Source organism: Hyla sarda, chromosome 6, assembly GCF_029499605.1.
Source record: "Hyla sarda isolate aHylSar1 chromosome 6, aHylSar1.hap1, whole genome shotgun sequence".
Taxonomy (NCBI): Eukaryota; Metazoa; Chordata; class Amphibia; order Anura; family Hylidae; genus Hyla; species Hyla sarda.
In genome coordinates, this window is record NC_079194.1 from 140,864,076 (window position 1) to 140,886,870 (window position 22,795).

At 42.1% G+C, this 22,795-nt stretch overlaps 1 protein-coding gene and 1 long non-coding RNA gene across 20 annotated transcripts in view; one reads left to right on the forward strand and one right to left on the reverse strand.

Moving 5' to 3' along the window:
- ATP2B2 (ATPase plasma membrane Ca2+ transporting 2) overlaps window positions 1-22,795 on the reverse strand; it is a 281,828-nt gene that overhangs the window by 30,761 nt on the left and 228,272 nt on the right. For 13 of the 15 annotated variants that reach the window (XR_008845052.1, XM_056525278.1, XM_056525274.1 and 10 more), the window contains 8 exons: window positions 13,046-13,087; window positions 12,504-12,665; window positions 11,495-11,709; window positions 11,134-11,376; window positions 9,035-9,276; window positions 8,521-8,755; window positions 7,283-7,462; window positions 6,329-6,416 (listed from right to left, as the gene is read on the reverse strand). Coding sequence is in view for 14 of the 15 variants with exons in the window: in XM_056525278.1 (XP_056381253.1) it covers window positions 6,329-6,416; window positions 7,283-7,462; window positions 8,521-8,755; window positions 9,035-9,276; window positions 11,134-11,376; window positions 11,495-11,709; window positions 12,504-12,665; window positions 13,046-13,087 (1,407 nt within the window). In the remaining variant the exon portion in view is untranslated. The remainder of the gene's footprint in view (window positions 1-6,328; window positions 6,417-7,282; window positions 7,463-8,520; window positions 8,756-9,034; window positions 9,277-11,133; window positions 11,377-11,494; window positions 11,710-12,503; window positions 12,666-13,045; window positions 13,088-22,795) is intronic. The other 2 variants (XM_056525284.1, XM_056525286.1) reach the window with 1 other exon arrangement.
- The window catches only part of LOC130276229 (uncharacterized), a 220,822-nt gene that overhangs the window by 28,175 nt on the left and 169,852 nt on the right, over window positions 1-22,795 (forward strand). The window lies entirely within an intron of this gene.

Consider the following 22,795-nt stretch of genomic DNA (forward strand, 5'->3'; position numbering starts at 1 on the left):
ACAGAACGTCATTAAATGGGCACTGTCATGAACTTTTTTTTTATATGTTGTAGTACTGATGTACTACAACATATTTCTAATATACTTTAATTATTTTTTTTGTAATTAAAACACTCTATTTTGAAATCTGGCCACTCGAGGTCTTCCTCCTAGTGGCTGACTGCAGCCTGATGTGATGTCACAGATGAATTCAGACTGATCCCTGATGGGCATCCGTCTGAATTCAGTCAGGCTGCGCTCACTCCCTGCCTGTCAATCCCTGGCCTCACATGTCGGCCCTGGCTCCCAGTGTGGGGTGGAATTTCATGCGCTGCTGCTGCCAATAGATGTCAGGGCAAGCTGGAGTTGTAGTGGTGAAACAGCTGGAGGTACACTGTATAGGTGAACCAAGGGCGGAAGTCGGCCCCCTGCAGGAATAAGTTACGTCGCGCCGGCTGGGGAAGTCTGCCTGGTAATTGAGCACACTACCAGGCAGACAAAAAGGCATTTTTAATGTAGTAAAAAAAATGTAAAGCCAGCGAAGGGGTTAGGGATAAATGGGCAATAGGCAGGGACAGAAAAAAAAAGGATGGTGGGAGCTACTCTTTAAGTGAGATCAGTGTATACAGAGAGATTTATGTCCATTATATACAGGGATTAGTATCCCTCAAATACAAGGATCTGTGCCAATTACATATGGGATCAGTGAATATCATATACCAGATCAGTATCCGTCATATACAGGGAGCAGTGTCTGTCACAATGAATGTATCTTTATTATACACTGTGATAGATCACCATTAAGGAATTAAGGCTATTGCTTACTATTTGTCTAGGGATACACTTATGCCCAGGTTTTAATAAGATTTTGTTATTAATGGCACATGTTTAATCTTACATCCTAATTATTTTGAATCTCTGAGTATTATTTTTCGACAGATTAAGGGGGCTGCTATGGGGACGCATTTAGCTCCCAGCTTTGCAAACTTACTTGTCAGACTGCTTGAAGAGAATACTATCTATTTCCATCCTCATTTCAATAACTGTGTTTTATATAAGAGGTACATAGATGATATTTTCATAATTTGGAAAGGCACAAAACAGAACTCAACAATAAGTCATGCGGCCTACACTTTACTCAGTTGGTTTATCGCAGTTATGCAGAGTTTCTAGACGTAGTTGATTCCATATGGACAATAAAATTAACAAAATAATTTTCTTCAAGAAAGTTAATAGTAATAGCTATATACACTTCTCTAGTGATCACTTCAAATAATGGCTGACCAATGTCCCGTATGGAGAATTGAAACACATAAGACATAATAGCAACCGTGATTCTGATTTTATGTGCAGCCTCACTTACACAATTGGACTATCTAGTAAAAGCAAAGACCCCTGATGCTTTTATAGAAGATAAAAGATTGGCCTTCTAATTTTATCACAACATTTCCCAAAGATAAGCTAATCAGACAAATCCTACATTCCTACATACCAATGCCATGAAACTCTTACTAATTTCCTGGCATCATGGGACAATCCTGCAGAAAGTGATGTTTAGTCCCACAAAATTAAAATGAACACTTTGGGCCTCATTTACTAAGAGTGTCGGGTATTACTAGTGCAAAATTGTCTAGCCAGCTTTTTATCCACAGGATTTTCTGTGAATTCAATAGTAAATAGGTTGGGTTGTGAAATCACGCCCCCCCCTTTTTTTTTTTGGGGGGGGGGGGCACACCCATTTGCAACAGACCACGCCCACTTTTTGGCTTTTCACAGTGCAATGTCGGGTTTGTCGGATTTTCCTGGCAGACACTGTCGCAGACTGGCGCAGACATGTCGCAGACACTCTGTGCCAAAATAAGCTGACAAAACTGGTTGGTTTCAGCTTAGTAAATTAGGCCCTTTGTCTATAGGCACTCCCCTTCAGGAAGCTTGACTCTCCCAACTTGCAATGGCTTGTCATGCGGAGATGTTTCCAGAGGTCCCGGATACATTTGTACCCATGATATTTTTCTCAAATTTCTATTTTGCATTTGTCTTATTATTTTGTTGTCCATATCTTTATCCTTAAAGGGGTACTCTAGTAGAAAAAAAATGTTTTTATCTACTGGTGCCAGAAAGTACTTCCAGTACTTATCAGCTGCTGTATAAAACAGGGGAAGTTCTTTTCTTTTTTAATTTCTTTTCTGTCTGACCACAGTGCTCTCTGCTGATACCTCTGTCCATGTCAGGAACTGTCCAGAGCAGGATACGTTTGCAATGGGGATTTAAAATTTGCTCCTGCTCTGGACAGTTCCTGACATGGACAGAGATGTCAGCAGAGAGCATTGTGGTCGGAGAGTAAAGAAATTCAAAAAGAAAATAACTTCCTGTGGAGCATACAGTTTACAATTTTACAAATCTGTTTAACATTTTGGCACCAGTTGATTACAAAAAAAGGGGGGTACCCCTTTAAGAAAGAAGTGCTTCCTCCCCCTGTGCTGAAGCTTCTATGCTGCTCAATGGAGCTTCATTCTGCAGCTACACCGCTTTCCTCTGCATGTGCGGCCAGCCACAGGATAGCATGAAGTGAAATCTCCCAGTGGTGAAGAGGCAGATATGTTGCAGAGTGGAGCTCCATTCTGCAGCAGAGGAGCCTCAACATAGGAGGAGGAAGCGCTTCCTCTTAAGACACACATCACTGGGCACTGGGGGCTTGGGAACTCCCCCTATGAACCAAGCAACTGATTAGCATTATGAATAAAAAGAACAATATTGGTGGAACAAAGGCATGGATCGGGAATCCGTAAGTATTTTAATATCAGTATTACCTGCAGTACAACCTTGTACTTATAGGTTAGTGAGGGTGATACTAATGACAGACAGATTCCCTTTAAAACAATATTGGGGAATTTTTTTAAAACCTGTGCAGAGAAAAAGTGGTGCTCTGGTCAGAGCAACCAATCAGATCGCTTCTTTAATTTTTAAAAAGGCCTCTGAAAAATTAAAGAAGCAATCTGATTGGTTGCTATGGGCACCTGCACCACTTTTCCTGTGCACAGTGTTTGGATCTCCCCTTTGTACGCCTGAATGTGATCTATAATAGTAAATTGAAAAGATCCTAGTAACAGTAGAACTTAGGACATATTATTAATGAGGACAATCAGGAGGCATGTGGTCATATGGAGAGGGATGAACGTGACATAAAGAGGCAGAGGGTACAGACATTATCTGTTAAATTCCGCTGCTCACCCTTGTCACTTCTTCTCTTTTTACAATGAAGCTAATATTATAATTTAAAATGAACTGGATGGGGGGTGCTTTGTACCAACGATGTTCACACCATCATTCATCTTCATAGAGGAACTCTAGCTGTCCCATATCATTAATAATGGAACGACTTTCATTTGAGTCAAGTGAATGTCCGTGTTATCTTACACGTGACGATCATGAAAAAGCAGCAAGGAGCGCACATTATCCAGTACATCTCCTTGTATTACTGCTTGCCTTTCGTTGTCCAAGGGGGAAACAGTTCCCATCAGATTGTCACCATCTCACTTCTCAGCAGGACTTAGACACCTGGGTCAAGTTGGAGACAATGTCATTGATGGATTGTAGTGATGGGTCTTGTTTTAGATGCAGAGCACTGCCTTTGCCCAGGAATGGTGACAATGTAAAGCAATTCCCCACAAGTTATATGGGTAAATGTTATACACTCTTTTATCTGAAGGCAAAGACCGGCATTTATCACAAGCTAAACTAAGTCTGGGCTTGTGTAGTTTTAGAGACTTTTCAGTGGCTTTGTGCTGTGTGTTTTTTGCGACTTTTCACAAAAAGGCGCAGTTCATAAAACCCTTCCATATCATGTGTATTGCCAAAATCAGTGGATTGCAACTCAAAATCAACAGAAATGTGTAAACCGAAAGGTGCAAAAAAGGTGCAAATCAACCCTGCTTGCGCCTTTTTTGCACCTTTTCTAGACACAAAAAACAGTCTAAAGACAATGATAAATGTCGGCCATTGTTCTGAATACAGCCTCAAAGATAAGTGTAAATGTATCCTGAGGGCAGGACACTGGTCATCTGCAGATCATCTTCCTCATCCAGGAGGCCATGCACCTTACTTACAGCCAAACCCACTGATTTCGCCAGGAACAGATTACCACCTTATGTGTATTAAAGGAAATCTGTCACCAGAGTCACCTGCAGTAACCTGTAGTGCAGGTGACACTGATGCCAACGTTACCTTGTCCCAGTCCGTGCAATCGTTCTTCGGTAATCTTTTCCGGTATCTTTAGCTCCGGGCCCGGCTTGGAGCACGGCGAAGCTTAGTGACGTCAACGCTGCAGTTCTCTGCTGGGTCCCACTGCTAGAGGACAGCAGCGGTGAAATCACTAAGCTCCGCCCATGCTCCAAGCTGGACCCGGAGCTGAAGATACCGGAGAAGATTACCGAAGAACGACTGCACAGACCGGGACAAGGTAAGTACCATTGTCATCAGTGTCGCCTGCACTACCTGTTGTTACCGACAGGGTGTTGCAGGTGACACTGGTGACAGATTTCCTTTAAATCTTCAGCTGACATCAGCCAAATGACAGCTATTATAATTTTACCATATTTAACACGTGCCAATGCATTTTATATATTTATCTATATATATAAAACTCAACGTGTGTGTGTGTATGTGTGTATGTATGTGTGTATGTTCCACAAAAACTTCCAAACGGCTAAAGATATTAACATGAAACTTGGCACACATGTTACTTATATGTCAACAACAAACATAGGATAGGTGATTTAAAGGGAACCAATCATCAGATTTTACCCTATATAACGCTTGGCAAAGCGTTATATAGGGTAAAATCTTTTTTTTCACCATTCCCAAGGGAAGCTCCTGCCCCCAGGGATGGTGAAGATATGAAGTTATAAACTAGTCACCGCCGCTGTCGTAAGTAGTCACCTGGGCGGGGAGCTCTTCTCACCTACTCCCGTTCTTCGTCCGGCAGCGACGCCCCCTCCGCTTGATTGATGGGCCGCGTCATCGCTCTGCTCCGTCTGTTCAGTGAGCGGAACAATGACGCTGCCCATCAATCAAGCGGAGGGGGCGTTGCTGCCGGACGAAGAACGGGAGTAGGTGAGAAGAGCTCCCCGCCCAGGTGACTTCATACAGCGGTGGCGGTGACTAGCTTATAACTTCATATCTTCACCATCCCTGGAGGCAGGAGCGTCCCCGGGGATGGTGAGGACAACAATTTTACCCTATATCACGCTTTGCCAAGCATTATATAGGGTAAAATCTGATGATTGGTTCCCTTTAACCCTTACTCACCCCCATTTGCCAGGGGCGGGGTTTATGTTTAAAGTCGGAGGTGGGGATAGGAGGACGGGATAGGAGGTCGAGATAGGAGGAGGGATAGGAGGACGGGATAGGAGGACAGGATAGGAGGACAGGATAGGAGGACTGGATAGGAGGACGGGATAGGAGGACGGGATAGGAGGACGGGATAGGAGGACGGGATAGGAGGTCGGGGTATGAGGACGGGATATGAGGACGTGAAATGGGGTTGGAATATGACAACAATATATGGGGATGGGATTTGAAGTCAAAAGCTTCCTCCTTTGTTGATTTTCTTCCCCAACAAGGATGAGGAAGGAAAAACCGGGCAATGCCAGGTACTCAGCTAATATATATATATATATGAAAATATATATCCTCACCATCCCTGGTGCAGGAACGTCTCCTGGGATGGTAAAGATTAAGATTTTACTATATATATAATCTAATTCTTTTTCCTGCTCGCAGGGATGGTGAGGATACAGTATATATTTTCAAAGGGTTCCCCCTGCCGGCCCGTAAGTAGTTTTCTGGGCGGGGAGCTATACACACCAAGTCTCGCTGCTCCTGCTGTAATACGCCCCCACCCCACCCCCCCTGCCCATATCTTGGAGCTGGAAAGGACTATGGAAGTAAAAAGGTATAGTAAGAATTGTGATGACTTGACAGATCTAGCCATTGGCTTATTTACACCCCTGTTTTCAGTTCCACTTTAATGCTTGTTCCTTCTAGTGGCATGCATTGGGTGATGGCCTGCCTGCTGAAGGTATAACCCTAAGGCTAAGTTTCCACTTGTTTTTTTTCTGTCAGTTTTTGGATATCTGCCACTGCAGTTTTTGAGCCAAAGTCAGAAGTGTATTCAAAAGGAAAAGGACATATAAAGGAAAGACTTATACCAAGTGGAAACTTAGGAAACAGATTTTTTAACTACATTGGAATTAATAATGAAAATAAGTAGCATTGTCTAATATGGAGCACAATGATGGTCATACCCAATGCACATAACAGTTCACTGGCACTGCTTGTGGGCACTTACCCTTTACCAGAGTGTGCTTGTCAGTAGGTGAGGAGCGTGCCAGAACTCGCAATTTAGGCCAAATTTTATCAATCCTTTCTTGCTCAACCTATAGAAACAAAAATAATTATAGCAAATGCATTAATGCTGAATTAATGTAATGTAGTAGATGGCCAGAAATGCCTTGTTGATGTCAAAGGAGAATAGACAGACACAACAGTGATTTAATAACCACTTGTTACAGCCAAGGTATGCAGAATACCATCTCTGAATGCACAGTGCCTCGAACCTTGAAGCAAAAGACCACACCGGGTGCCACTCTTGTCAGCTAGGAACAAGAATCCTTGTCTGAAATGTCTCAATTCTAGGTGCCATATTCAGATGACAGGGTCAGAACTTGGCATAAACAATATAAGAGATCATGAAAGTGAGGCCAACAAATCTACAGCAACCACATGATGCCATCAAGTCCGTATGAACCAAAATCTAAAAAAAAAATGTTGCCAGAATCTTGAACAAAACACACGAAGAATGAAGACACAAATGAAAACACACGAAGGATGAAGGCAGTTCTGAGGGCAAAAGGGTGTCTAACCTGGTACAGGCAGGATGTACCTAATAAAGTGGCTAGTGAGTGTACATTTGTATACACACATGTACTTAGTGTTGAGGCCATTAGGGGTGGTGGGGGTTCTAAGGGAAGCATTCTCTTAGTAACAATCCACACATACATCCGTGCCCACCATGCCATTTTGTGATCAGCTATAACTGCTAGGAAAAGCCACAAGACTCCTTAGAAATGATGCAATGATACACGGGGCTCATAAAAATGACTAGGCTGATGACATAAGCATATGCTTTAGCTAATAGAAGGAATCCTGAATGGCAACCTGTCTATTACAAAATGTGCATAGGTAAAATATGTCGAACTTTCTGTGTTCTATAAAAGATGATACTGAATTTCCCAGGACTCACCTCACCCTTCTCGTTGCGTATCCTCCTGTTAAATTCTTTCCCTTCTATGCAGAGAAAATCTTCCCCAGGACTTATGATGCCGCATTTAATGGCAATAGCACGTGCTGTATTAATGTTATCACCCGTTACCATACGGACCGTAATTCCAGCACGTTGACATTTCCGTATCGCTTCTGGTACCTGCACCCAACACAAAATAGTTAACCAAAAAAAGCTGGAAAATTAAAGTTTGCTGAATTTTCTCAACCTTTATCTCTCTTAAGGCTCTGCTATCAAGTTGTAGACATATTGCAGTATCGCTGCGGTTTAGCAACAATTTGACAAAATGATGTTATAAATGCAGCGTTTTTGTTAATTCACAAAACAGCCTTAAAGGGGTTATCTGGCCAAAGAAACGTCTTTAGTCTCAGAAAGCTCTTTGTTCCCGGGACTGGGGACATGATGCTCCTCCATTCATGTCCATGGGAGGGGGGCGTGACGGCCATCACGCCAACTCCCATAGACATGAATGGGGGCATGGTATGACGTCACGAGGGGGCTTTCGTCACGTCCCCAGTCCCGGAAACAAAAAGCTTTCCAGACTGGAGACGCAGCCTACATAGATTGCGGGTCCGACATCCTATCCCCTATACAAAGGATAGGGGATAAGATGTCTTTGGCCAGATAACCCCTTTAAGGTTTAAACATCTCATACCTTTCCCATATTAGTTCCATTGATCCATGATGTAAGCATAGTCGGTGTCCACCTTCTCTCTCCCTCTGCCCCCCTTTCTGAACTCACAGTGACACCAGTGGATCTTTTTGTTGCAGGCATCATCTTCACCCAATTGTACCACAATACAAACAAGCCCCCATATAGGTCTTTCAAAATAAAAATACAAGAGCAATGGCTCTTAGAAGTAGAAAAAAACAAAAATTGTCTGCAACATTAAGAATCTGACTCCCTACCAAGCCTTGATATAACAGTACCACAAGGGCCTTAAAGAGTAAGTGCACCAAGGCTTAGTATTACATCATGATGATCGCATAGTCATTGCAACTGTGCCAATTTGATCAACGACAGTAAGGGCATGCATTTATGTGTGTAATATTTTCATCTAAAGTAACTGTGGGATTGGCCCCAGATTCAGCTCCAATGGTGGGCTCTCAGTACCCAGTCCAACACTGCTTGCATCTCTAAAATTCTGCAGAGATCAGTGGTTACTGAGAAACACATAGACATCTTTATGAGACCTTACCTCTGGTCTCACTGGATCTTCAATGCCAACAACAGTGACACAGGTCAGATCAGCTACAATATCATTTTCATTTTCCCAGTCTGGCTCTGGACTCTGGGGGAAGTCTCGATAAGCAATGCAGATTGTTCTGAGACCATCAGAAGCCATTGGCTCAATCACTTTTTTTACCATCTCATCTCGATCTCGGGGTTTGAACAAACGAGGTTCTCCAACTTCATTCAAGATTTTAGAACATCTACAAGAGAGGACATCCGAAAATAAACTAAACCAGTTATGCCCACGGTCCTCCCTGATGGCTACTATAGAAATTACGTAGAATAATACTCCACTGTGGCAGCTGCAGTTGTGACTTCATCTACTAAATAGAGAAACATATTTTAATGGGTGCACAGGAAAGAAGAGTATTAGGGGCAGGAAGGAGATGTCACTGTTGTGTAACTATAGAGATGGACGAAAAGAGAAAAAAACCTCCTCTGATACATCTACACAAATGTTAAGAATGCAGATCACCTACTTTTTAAGGATAATCTCTGAAGCCCCTTTGCTGTACAGGCGGAAACTTCCATCTTCCAGCTTAACCACAGTGCTCATAGACTTTCTCACAGAATTGAAGGTGTACACCTTGTAGAGTTTTTCTTCAGGGATGAGGTTTCTCACAGTCTGATAATTTTGCTTCAGATCCAACACAAATCCCAACAAGCCACATTCTGTTTTGTTTCCAACTTGTCGTGGGAGGCCACCACCCTGCTCTGCAGGCTGCAAAGAAATGCCAATACTATATGATGTGTGAGATAGTTTCCGTGCTACAAGATGTGACATATGAACCTTGCCTCATGTGGAAGCTGGCCTCATGCATGCTTTTCTTTGTGAAATGAATCAACATTTTGCTGACTTAGATAAGAGATTCCCTGTCTGTTCTGCACATCTCCCTGCATATGTTATGATCACAACTAAGCTATATGACATCCCTATCATGATGACCTAGACAGTAGCACCTACAAAATGTAAATGTATGTAGACTCTTGGGAGTTAGAACTCAGTATTTGTCTGATCCCTCCCAATAAACCATCTTTAACAACACTTGAATAAAAGTCTTCAGCTCCATATAAAAGGTATTTTATTTCATTGTAATAAAAAGTCAGTACACAAACTGACACATTTCGGATCCACAAAGCATTCTTATTTTTGGCCTAACACACAATTGTGCTTAAAAATTTGCATGCCTAAACATAAATAGTTAAGATCGATTTTAGAAAATATGACTGAACATGCAAAAAATGTGTCTTTTATGTAAAGATAGCATTTAAATGAAGCCATTTATCAAAACATAGTTGTTTTGTTCCTTTTTCATTTATAATGATAATAGAAATCACCCAAATTGCCCTCATAAGAAGTTAACTTTCCCTTGAAGGTTTGACCTTGTAACAGACACACAAGGTGACATACAGAGGATAAAATGGCAATTAAAGGTACATTTTTTACACCTGTGGCTTTTTAATTTGCAAATCTATATATCTATATATATATATATATATATATATATATATATATATATATATACATATATGAAAAGGCCTGACTCACTGACTCATCAATGCCCAGAATTTTTTAACATGTGTTTTTTAGTAGGTCGAGATAGGAGGACGGGATAGGAGGTCGGGAAAGGAAGTTGAAATAGGAGAACAGGAAAGGAGGACGGGATAGGAGGTCAGGAAAGGAGGGCGAGAGAGGAGGGCGAGAGAGGAGGGTGAGATAGGAGGACGGGATAGGAGGTCGGGATAGGAGGTTGGGATAGGAGGTCAGGATAGGAGGTCGGGATAGGAGGTCGGGATATGGGGTTGGAATATGACAACAATATATGAGGACGGGATATGTCAAAAGCTTCCTCCTTTGTTGATTTTCCTCCCCAACAAGGATTAGGAAGGAAAAACCGGGCATCATTGGGTACTCAGCTAGTAGAGTGTAAATAGTCAGAATTTGTTAGTTCTTATGTGGATGCACTCAGCAGGCTAGATACTGAGCCATGGGGAGCAGAAAAGACCTGTCAAAAGACCTGCGCAACAAGGTAATGGCAAAAGATATAAAAAGATATCCAAAGCCCTGAAAATGGCAGTCAGTACTGTTTAATCCAGGTTCTATTGATTCCAAGCCAAGACAGGTAAACCAAAAGAATTGTTCAGGATACAAAGAAAAACCCACTGGAAACATAAGGAGATTGTGTGGTTGGTTTACAGAGCGCAAAATGACAATAATGCATGGTCGAGTTGCCAGAAAAAAGCCTTTACTGCGCCAATGCCACAAAAAAGCCAGGTTACAAAAGATATCCTTCACAGACTCTGGCACACTGTTATTTAGACTGATGAGACCGAAATAGAGCTTTATTGTCAGAACCATAAGCCATATGTTTGGAGAGGAGTCCACGACCCGTAACACACTGCTCACTGACCTGCATTGAGATTGCTTGGCTGCTGCCAAAGGAAGTGCGATTTCTTACAACTTTATCCCACAAACAGCATTGTCCTAACAGCTAAACAGACCTGGATGTCTGGAAGCACCACAAAGATTTATATGCTTCTGTATTCCACACATATGGTGGCATGTAATATGACTTACCAGCACTTTGGAGGTGTATGCACTGTTGATACCTATAGAATTCACCAGAATATCTAAGGTTTTGGCTGGAAGAGCATCAGGGTCTGGAATTTCTTTGTAATGGACGTCGGCGAGATAAGCTTGAACCACAGTCATCCTATTTGTAGTCAATGTGCCAGTCTTATCAGAACAGATAGCTGTTGCATTACCCATGGTCTCACAAGCATCTAAATGTCGTACTAGATTATTATCTTTCATCATTTTCTGGAACAGAATAAAATTTAAGATATAACAGTGTTCAGAATAATACAGTGGTACATTATAAGACAGGGTCATCTTTCCACCAAGTAAACATATTTTCAGCATCAGTAATAAAAATTACCTTAACAGAATATGCCAGAGAAATAGTCACAGCAAGAGGAAGTCCCTCTGGTACAGCAACAACCAGCACAGTGACGCCAATGATGAAAAACTTGACAAAGTACTGGATGTATATTGGCGTGCACTCGGACAACCACTGTCTTTTTTGGACAACAAAAGTATCGATGGTAAAGTATAACACCAAGATAATAACTGTGATGGCAGACATGACCAGACCTGTAGGACAAGGGACAGACAGGAAAAGATAGAAGGTGAATTATATGAACCTCACACAGTTACACCATCAGTATCTTTAAGTCCTTCAATATTCAGGAAACAAATTTAATCTTCTTTGAGAAGACCACCCAAAATTGCATTGAAAGATGATCTGCTATGGTGATGACCAAGTTTAAGAAAACACCAGCTATGAAAAATTTAAAGGGGTATTCTGGGCAAAAACATTTTATCCCCTATCCAAAGGATAGGGATAAGGTGTCTGATCGCTGGGGGCCCACTGCTCAGACCCCCTGCAATCTCCCTGCAGCACCCGCAGTCACGCCCCCTCCGATAGACATGAATGGAGGGAGCGTGGCGTGATGTCACGTCCCCAGTCCTGGAAACCTGGAGGTTTCCGAAACTGGAGATTCAGCACCCGCATAGAATGCGGGTGCTGTAGGGAGATCGCAGGGGGTCTCATGCAGCTGGGGGATATTTTTACATGAAAGGAGTATGAAGTGAGTGACTTTGTTAAAATCTTTACTGAAGTGAGTGGCAACTAGCTGAAGATCTAGATACTGGGGCATGGAAGAAGTAGTACTACTGCAGCACTCTTTCTGGGATCTGATGTAGCAGATGGGGACTGTTCACCTATGAAGAGGGCAGATCTCTACCAACAGGATGTCGGTGTTATTAAATTAAGTACTGGATTTTCTTATTCTGAAAAAAATTGAAAAGGTCAACAGACAAGAAATCTTCTCCACCATCCATGTTGGTGACCATATGCTCAAGATACTTGTGTCTCTTTGACCTACCAGCTTTTCCAATCTGTACTGCCAGTTTTGTCAGCTTTCCCTGCAAAACAGACTTCTCCTTTTTGTGTGGATTTGTTTTTTTCTTGTCCTTGTCTTCTCCATCACCCTCTGCACTTTTCAAGGGCTGCATCTCCATGGCAGCTGCTCCATCTTGCTGTTTGGCTGTCAAGGCAGAAATAGATGGTCAGTGAAGGCAAGTGGTCTGCAATACCGCAACTTGTTTAATGTAACCTTTATTTTCCTTACACACAGAAAAGACAGGAGCCAAGAGGACCCAAGAGCTTAAAACCTGGACTCCCACAGCTCCAGAAGGGGGCCATTCTATAGGACCATCGAGAGATTGAGGCTGTAACAAGGGTCACTATTGGGGCATGGCAATGAATGGTTAACCTGTGACCCAGGCCTCCACTTAATCCCCCAGGAGTCACTTAGGTCAGGTTCCGGGACATTTTGGATTGCTTGTATTTGCTTGTTGGCTCACATGAACAGGTTCCTGCTAGATACAGCTCTATACCTTAGTTCCAGCACTGTCGCTTCATTACCTTTATTTTGGATGATCTCCACATTCCCATCTTGCATTTTGCCTACATGATGAAAGGTTGACAGACAACAGAGAACAAAACATGAAACATCAGAACAAACAAGGAACCAGAGTGACAGCACAGATTAAATACACAAACTGTGAACGACTCTACAGCTTAGGGCTGGCTGCTGAGATCGGAGCAGCGTGTGTTTATCTGTATATATGCAGAAAGAAATCCCAATGTAAGAAAGGGTTCCTGCATCCAAAATAGTTAAACCTTCTCCCTTTCTTAAAAGCACGAGTATTCCAAATAGTGTAAAACTAAGAAGGCAGGTCACAGTGTCAGATTTTTAAACATGCTATTCTTTATCTGAGCCATGTATCTCTGTATATATGTATATACCGGTACATGTAGTCTGTAGAGCTGTATAGGTGCAATGTGTATACCAGTAGAGGTGCAGTTTGTGTACCTCTCTATATGTGCAATGTATGTATAAAAAGATATATGAGCCGCTTGATTAATAACAATGTGTATAATACAGGTGATATATGCAGTGAGTATAAGTCTATCCATCTCTATATATGCACAATATATGTACCACTATGTGTATTGATCGTATATGCCCCTGTGTATGTACATCACTATATATGTAGTGTGTATGTACTGCTGTATGTGTCCATCTCTATAGATGCAGTGTGTATGTACTGCTATATGCATCCATCTTTATATATACAAAGTACTGTATATGTACCGATACGTATATCTATCACTATATTTGCAATATGTATGTACTTCTCAATATAGCTGTACAGTTTTATATGTGCACCATATAGTTTTGAGTTATACATGCTGCTATACCACCTGCTGCCAGCAGAGGGCAGTGCAGTGCTTTTTACTCGACACCAGTGCAGAAGTGAATTAAGTGTTGTCTCAGTCCCTGACAACTGTTGGCACTATTTCTTTAAGCAAAGAATGCCAGTCATGGAACGGTTTACTACTACCACTATCTGGGCAATGTATGCCTCGTGTGGCACTGTAGATATTCACAGTATTTGTGACTGTGCCAGCCAAGCATTGCTCTGTGAATGCTGCTTGGCTCTATGAGGACAGTAGATTTATAGGTACACAGTAAGGCACTCAGTGGACACTAGTCCATTCTTTGCAAGCAAAGTATATCACTATGAGTATAATTCAGCTCTATGTGCAAATTATACTCATTGACAAAAAATAACGCACCAACAAGGAGTTGTTGGAGTCAAATGAAGCTTTCTATGTGTGAATGTAATGATGATCACAGTATATGTAAGTAATTATAAAATTATAATTGAAAGGAGGCTCTAATAACTTGTTACCTCTAGCCTGGACACAAGATGAGACACAGTTAAGCATATATACATATATACAGGTTCTGTATTGCATCCTGTGGCACACGTGCCTGCATATGTTACAGCTGGGCCTGTAGATCCTGCATATTTGTAGACTGCCAAACCTGGCATCCCAGATGGTCCAATAAATGTGTGACCTGCAAATAACCTGGCGACCAGGCAGGCCGAGGAAGTGTTGCAATCTAGTGAACCAAATCCTGCGAAATCTTTGCAGTGTGTGGGTGAGCTTATCCTGCTGAAAAATGCCAACTGGAAGCCCTGCCCTAAAAGGGTACATATGTGGCTGCAGGATGTCCTGCACATATTGCTGAGTTTTTAAAGGGGTACTCCGGCGCTAAGACATCTTATCCCCTATCCAAAGAATAGGGGATAAGATGCCTGATCGCGGGGGTCCCGCCGCTGGGGCGTGACGTCACACGGGGGCAGAGCCGTGACGTCACTATGCTCCATCCCCATGATCGCTAGTAATCAGACCCAGAGCGAGCACGCTCCGGGGGCTGATTCTATCGGGGTGCGGCGTGGAAGATCACGGGGGTCCCGAGCGGCGGGACCCCCGCGATCAGGCTTCTTATTTCCTATCCTTTGGATAGGGGATAAGATGTCTTAGCGCCGGAGTACCCCTTTAATGTCTCTTGTATTACTACAAGGGGTGACCGACTGTTGTATGTGATGGCTGCCCAGATAATAGCAGTTGGGGCAATGTGTGCCACCACAACAATGGCAGGGTTGAAGCGCTCACTACGAGGCCTCCATCCTTGAACCTGACCATTGTAAGATCTTAAACAGAACCTGAATTAGTCTTTAACCCCTTAAGGATCGGGGGGTTTTCCGTTTTTGCATTTTCGTTTTTTGCTCCTTGCCTTTAAAAAATCATAACTCTTTCAATTTTGCACCTAAAAATCCATATGATGGCTTATTTTTTGTGCCACCAATTCTACTTTGTAATGACATCAGTCATTGTGCCCAAAAATCTACGGTGAAACGGAAAAAAAATCATTGTGCGTCAAAATTGAAAAAAAAAACGCCGTTTTGTAAATTTTGGGGGCTTCCGTTTCTACGTAGTACATTTTTCGGTAAAAATGACACCTTATCTTTATTCTGTAGGTCCATACGATTAAAATGATACCCTACTTATATAGGTTTGATTTTGTCGTACTTCTGGAAAAAATCATAACTACATGCAGGAAAATTAATACGTTTAAAATTGTCATCTTCTGACCCCTATAACTTTTTTATTTTTCTGTGTATGGGGCGGTATGAGGGCTCATTTTTTGCGCCGTGATCTGAAGTTTTTAACGGTACCATTTTTGCATTGATAGGACTTTTTGACTTAAAAAGTGACCAAAAATGCACTATTTTGGACTTTGGAATTTTTTTGCGCGCACGCCATTGACCGTGCAGTTTAATTAATGATATATTTTTATAATTCGGACATTTCCGCACGCGGTGATACCATATATGTTTATTTTTATTTACACTGTGCTTTTTTTTATGGGAAAAGGGGGGTGGTTCAAACTTTTAATAGGGGAGGAGTTAAATGATATCTCAGGCACTGAGCAGTCATTCGGCGATCGGACAGCGAGGAGGCAGGTAGGGGCCCTCCCGCTGTCCTGTAAGCTGTTCGGGATGCCGCGATTTCGCCGCGGCTATCCCGAACAGCCCACTGAGTTAACCGGCAGCTTTCACTTTCGGTTTTAGCCACGCGGCTCAGCTCTGAGCGCGCGGCTAAAGGGTTAATAGCTATTAGCGGCGAGTCCCGGCTTCACTATGACGCCGGGCCCGCCGTGATATGATGCGGGGTTACCGTGTAACCCTGCGTTATATCAGGAGAGCAGGACCAAGGACGTACCCGTACGTCCTTGGTCCTTAAGGGGTTAAATGGGTTCTGTCAGATACAAAACTTTTTATATGTTGTACATCTTGGAAAAACATTATCCTTTCTATTATACTTCATAGGAAAATTTTGTTTCCTTTTTTATAGAAAATGGATCTGTGTTTCTTGTGTTGTGTGCCAAAATATGGTGCAGTGCTTCATAATTTGGTGAATTGCGTCACAATTTGTGTCTGTGCCAGAATTTGCAACCAAAAATTTCCAAAAACCCGACCAACTCTCCATTTTGTTTAGAAAAGGGGTGTCGCCACCCAGGAAAGGTGGCGTGGCTACCAAAAAGGGGCGTGTCCCTGACATTTGCGAAAACTCCCTATATATTTACTAAGGTTTCCACAGTAAATGTAGTGGATTTGAGCTCTGAAAAACCCCACAGCTCAGAGCAATTGCAAAAAAAAAAAGAAAAATGTAGGGAAAAGTGGAAAATGTTGGGAAACATTAGTAAATACTGTGGAAAAATACTTGTAGGGAATAAAACCCCACAAAGAAAACTCCACTCAGTAAATCAGGGCCAATGTCTTTGAGTTTATTTCTAATGGTCAACAATATCTCTCAGCAATAAGTATTCTATCCAAAAGTAGCTGAAAATGATCAACAGAGTGGAAAAACAGGGAGATTTTGGTGCATTTTTGGTTCATAATGTTAATAAATAAAGAAAAATTATTTTCCCCGTAGTTTTTTTTCACCAAAATTTACATGAAATTCTGATAGTACATGAGGCCCCAGAGCCTAATCAAACCAGACTTGTAGCTTTGCAGCAATCCAACATTTCTATCAGGGTGCATTATTTATTTTTTTGGTCAATAAGTGTATTTTTCCACCAAAATGAAGAAAAGCTTTGTCTGTAGTGTCACATACTAAAGGTAACTACTCTGTAAAATTATTGTCTAACCTGTTAAAGAGCTTTAAAATATGACTAAGGATTAAAGAAGACAATGCATTTTGACACTCTTTAATAGTGCTTTTGGAAAATCATAAGTGGAACAAAGAAGTCTATCATGTTATGACCTGACGAAGGCACCATCATAGCACCAAAATGAGTTGTTCTCGTTATTCATCCAGTGATAGTAGCTATCACAGACGCATCAGTATATTATTCTGCAAATAAGAGCAGCATCTGCACAAAAACAATGGGGGGAGATTTATCAAAACCTGTCCAGCGGGAAAAAGTCGCCCATAACAACCAATCAGATCGCTTTTTTTGGGAAATACCTCTGAAAAATGAAATAAGCGCTCTGATTGGTTGCTATGGGCAACTCAACAACTTTTCCACTGGAGAGGCATTGATAAATCTCCCCCAATTACTTTTCTAAGAAGGATTTGTCACCTTAAGGGTCTATTTACACATACAGTATTCTGTGCAGATTTGATGTGCAGGATTTGAAGCTGTGTTCAGTCATTTAGTTTACATTGAAATCTGCAGCCGAAAATCCTGTGCATCAAATCTGCACAGAATACTGTACGTGTGAATAGACCATAAAGCTACTTTGTCTTGCGGTATAACATATCGGATGTAGAACCCACAAATCCCAGGCTGAAACATCACTATCCTCCAGCACTTCTGCACAGAGGTGACATATTCAACCTCGAATTTTGGATGGAAATGGCTTCTCGACACAATTGGTCTGTCATCTTCTGCATTAATATAGATGTATTAGCTGAAGTGGTGTGCAGTTCTGCCCCAGTCCATAGCCCCACTGCTCCATGACCTGAGACTTTTACGTTCAACTTCCATACTGCAGCTTCAGCCTCCAGTGGCTCATCAGTGGGCCCCACTCTCCTAACTCTGGAGCAGTGCTTACCCTCCCTAAATCATTCATGCAGTCCTCTTTTTGGAGGATTTTACCTTCCTTATCTCTGCAGGTACCCTATGCACTTTCTCTTCAAGGAAGATGGTGGCGTAGGTTACTGAAGGCTCACTGTCTGAAGAAGAAAAAGATAGTGGGGGAACTGCTATCCAAACCTTTAACAACACCTTGTCATCCAAATAACCTCTCTGGTTACTTGGGTGACAAAGGACTTAGTCTAGACAACAGACTCTTTTAAACTTTTTACCCTAACAGGGCTGTGATATTTAAATGCTGCAAGAAATCGTTTTGCCTTCTCTGTGGTCCTACAACCATGACAGTTGTCTCATTGCTTTTCCTTGTCTTTTGGGGGCATGACGGGAGCCACATGGGTCACCATCCTTATTAGGGAGAACACTTGATTGGATCAGGCAGCTAACCTGTGGCAGATTGCAAATTGCAGATGGTTCTTGAGTGGTGGAGCTGTTCAGGCTTCTCAATGTGTGTTTCTGTGGTCAGGAATGAGCAATTGGAACTGTTCCAGCTTATGCATAACAAGTTTGCCACTTACAGAGTGACATTGTTGGCTAAAGATTTCAACTGCCCCATCGAAAAAAAAACAAGTCGATATGGTTACACAGACCTAGGAAGCTGTAGGCTCCATGAGTGCTGCCATTGTAAACTACAGCTGGAGCTACCATGATTGCTTACAGCGCTCTTGCATCAACTATGTGTTCCCATCTTGGGAGGTAATATACCTTAGGCCACTAAGCTTCAGGCGATTTTGTACATGATGAAAATATGTTAAAATCAAGTTTTAAGTTCTTGTCAGGAAACATTAAAGGGGTATTCCAGGAAAAAAACATTTTTATATATCAACTGGCTCCAGAAAGTTAAACAGATTTCTAAATTACTTTTTAAAAAAATCTTAATCCTTTCAGTACTTATGAGCTTCTGAAGTTAAGGTTGTTCTTTTCTGTCTAAGTGCTCTCTGATGACACGTGTCTCGGGAACCGCCCAGTTTAGAAGCAAATCCCCATAGCAAACCTCTTCTAAACTGGGCAGTTCCCAAGACATGTGTCATCAGAGAGCACTTAGACAGAAAAGAACAACCTTAACTTCAGAAGCTCATAACTACTGAAAGGATTAAGATTTTTTAATAGACGTAATTTACAAATCTAAATATAAAAGGTTGTGCAGCTCACAATTAACTAGCCGAGGTAAGGAGGTTGTGCACCTACACCAGGTGCTGGAAATTTAAAACAATATTTTCAAACAGTAACCAACCCCTCAAGATTAGTACCAGTTGCCTGATACATGGATGGATGATATTATAAATAAAATAGCTGGATCGTGCTTCAAATAGAGGATACAATTTTATTAAAAATATATATAAAACGTCAATGACTTAGCCACGTTGCACAGGGCCCTTGTGCCGAGGAAAAGAAATAGATTTACTTAGACATATAATTATAATATATAAACACCGATATTTTTACAAAATATAACAAAATTAATATGAATTATAAAAATATTGAAATAGATCACTATCGATAGTCCGGCAACTGAAAATCCAGAGATGTATAAAAGTCCCGTAACTGATATAAGATCCTGATAAACTGAAAGGGATGGGTGAGTTAATATTTACCAGCTTGAATAAAGTCCCACTGTAGCGTCACCTGAAGACAACTGATGAGGTCCGCAAATCTCGGACCTCATCCAGTTGTCTTCAGGTGAAGCACAGTTATGCACAGCTTGCCCCTCCAATTTCAATATTTTTATAATTCATATTAATTTTATTATATTTTGTAAAAATATCGATGTTTATATATTATAATTATATGTCTAAGTAAATCTATTTATTTTCCTCGGCACAAGGGCCCTGTGCAATGAGGCTAAATCATTGACATTTTATATATATTTTTAATAAAATTGTATCCTATATTTGAAGCACGATCCAGCTATTTTATTTATAATATCATCCATCCATGTATCAGGCAACTGGTACTAGTCTTGAGGGGTTGGTTACTGTTTGAAAATAATTTACAAATCTGTTTAACTTTCTCGAGCCAGTTGATATATATATAAGTTTTTTCCTGGATAACACCTTTAACACCCTTATTCATGTAGGTAAATCAGACCTGCACACCTCCTTGATAATGGAGGAACTGCACTTTTTCACTAAACTTTTCAGGCTCTGGCAGTCTCCCAGCAGTAGACTATGGGACCTCATTCACTTGGACCTGTTGAAACTGTACAGGAGAATGTGGTGGCAGCAGAGTGAAGGAATGATCACAATCTTTTATAAGCTGAAGGGTGATAGATGGCATTAAAAAAAATTTGGCGCCACATCTTTCTCCTAAATGTGGACTACAAAATCCTCACCAAGGTACTGGCCAACAGATTGAAGACTGTCTGTTGAATAGATTAACTGATATCTGATGGACAGATCATTAACCGAAATCAGACCTGTGATCAGGCCACAGAATCGGAGACAGCCTTTCCCTCATCAGAAACACTAAGCACTATGCCACAATATATGTCCATGGCCCTGATCAGTCATGACTAGAAAAGGCATTAGATTATGTTTTGCACATGTTCTGGAAGAAAGGTGCTGGATGGGTTTGGGCTGGGGTAAATGTTGATGAATGGCTAGAAGTGTGACCCCTTTCCAGTTCATTCAGGCACAGCTTCCCCTTTTCCCTTCTAATTTTGTGTTATAGAACTCTTTGTGGGAAAAGCCAGTGGCCAGGGAGATAAGTCTAGATCAGCCTGTGGTCAAGCGATTATGCAGATCAGTGTATGGTTATGTGCTTGTCCAGATATAAGGAATTCAGTTAGCTAAGCTCAACTGAGGAAGTTTTTGAGGGGTGTGCCTTGACGTCTTCAAAACCCCTTTTTTGGAGTGGGCCCTGACTTCCTCTGACCCCTTCACATTTTATATTCAATTGGACTTCATCAAGATCCTGTGAATATGGTTCAGGAAGGAAGCAGAATCCCTAAAGTCTTGGTAAGATCACTCGGCTACAGTCAAACAAAATATTGTGGAGCCTTAGACAACAAGGGAAAGACTCTTGTATAATGATATTCTGGCTCTGCCTCAATACATGGTGCAAGCCTGGCCTCATGCCACTATTTGCATGCCAATTACCTGCTTTGTTTAGGGCTCCAAAATGGACTGTTATAAGGATGCTATATGGCTTGCCAAAAATGCTTTGGTATAAACTGGTAGAAGATGTCTGTTCAGGTTTGCTGCAAGCTGGTTCACAGCCTGCTCAGAAACCATGGCATTATGAACAGACCGGTCTTTGATGAAATAGAGGATTGATTCTTCTTTATCCTTGTCTCTCTTTCAGTAAAGCTTCAGATGTGTGATTCCTTTATCTTTTTTCTTCTTTCCCACTCTACTATTCCTTATCACTCGTTTTTATTTATCGAGTGAAATTTCCAGCTTTACTAGAATATTAAAGGAGAACTCCCATTTATAAAAACGTATCCCCTATCCAACCGATTGGACCGCCAGCGATCTCCTGAACTGTGGCACGGCTCTCCTTCTGAATAGGGTGTGTCAACTACAGCCCAAAGCTGCAACCGACATGCCCCGTCCATGCAGCTCTATGGGAGAGCCGGAGCGCTGCACTCAGCAATCTCCAGTTCTGCCATAGAGCTGAATGGAGGGGGCGAGTCAGCCGCATCTTTGTGCTGTGGTCCACACAACTCTTATCATGCAGAGAGCGGGGGCACAGTGCAGGAGATCACGGGAAGTCCCAGCAGTCCAACCCTCCACGATCTGACACTTTTCCCCTATCCTTAGGATAGGGGATAAGTTTTTATAAACGGGAGTTCTTCTTTAATATATTAAGGACCCATGACGTAAATGTACGTCCTGAGTCCGCTCCCGTTCTATAACGCCGGGTTAAGGGGTTAATATAGCATAGTGTTTATTGTATTATGTAAGGCCCTTCATGCCTTCTTCTGTATGATATGATCTTGTGCTACAAAATGTGTATGTGGTATTTATTGTACTGTGTTCCAGCCTTCACTGCATCATAGTATATATGACTAACTGACATGTATGTATTTGATGATTAATTTTAAAAAGTTTTTTTCAATACACCCAAAAAAGCTGTCTGCAGACAGTTTTTCTTCCTATTGGAGAAGATTTTTGCTTGGCTGATAATCTCTGGTCATGTTTTAAGGTAGGGATCGACCGATATAGTTTTTTTAGGGCCGATACCGATAATCGGTGCAGGTTAGGGCCGATAGCCGATAACTTATACCGATATTCCGGTATAAGTTATCGGCTATTTAACCCCCTGCGACACCACTGCAGATCATTGATTTAAAGCGGGCGCTTTAAATCAATGATCTGCAGTGGCTTTTGCGGGGCCATAGGCCGCTGCCGCCACCCGCTTCTCTCCTCCTACCTGTCCGGGTGGTCCGGGCCATCCATCGTTCCTGTAGTGTCCGGGGGCTTTCCGGGTGGAGGGTGAACCGGTCCAGGCTGTCCTTTTTCTCCGGCGGTCATCTTCTCCACTCCGGGCAGGCTCCGGCCTAGTACGCTGCATAGACGCCGCTGCGCAGTGACGCCCGTGCGCAGCGACGCACCTGACGTCACGGCGTAGCGACGTCTATGCAGTGTACTAGGCCGGAGCCTGCCCGGAGTGGAGAAGATGACCGCCGGAGAAGAAGGACAGCCCGGACCGGT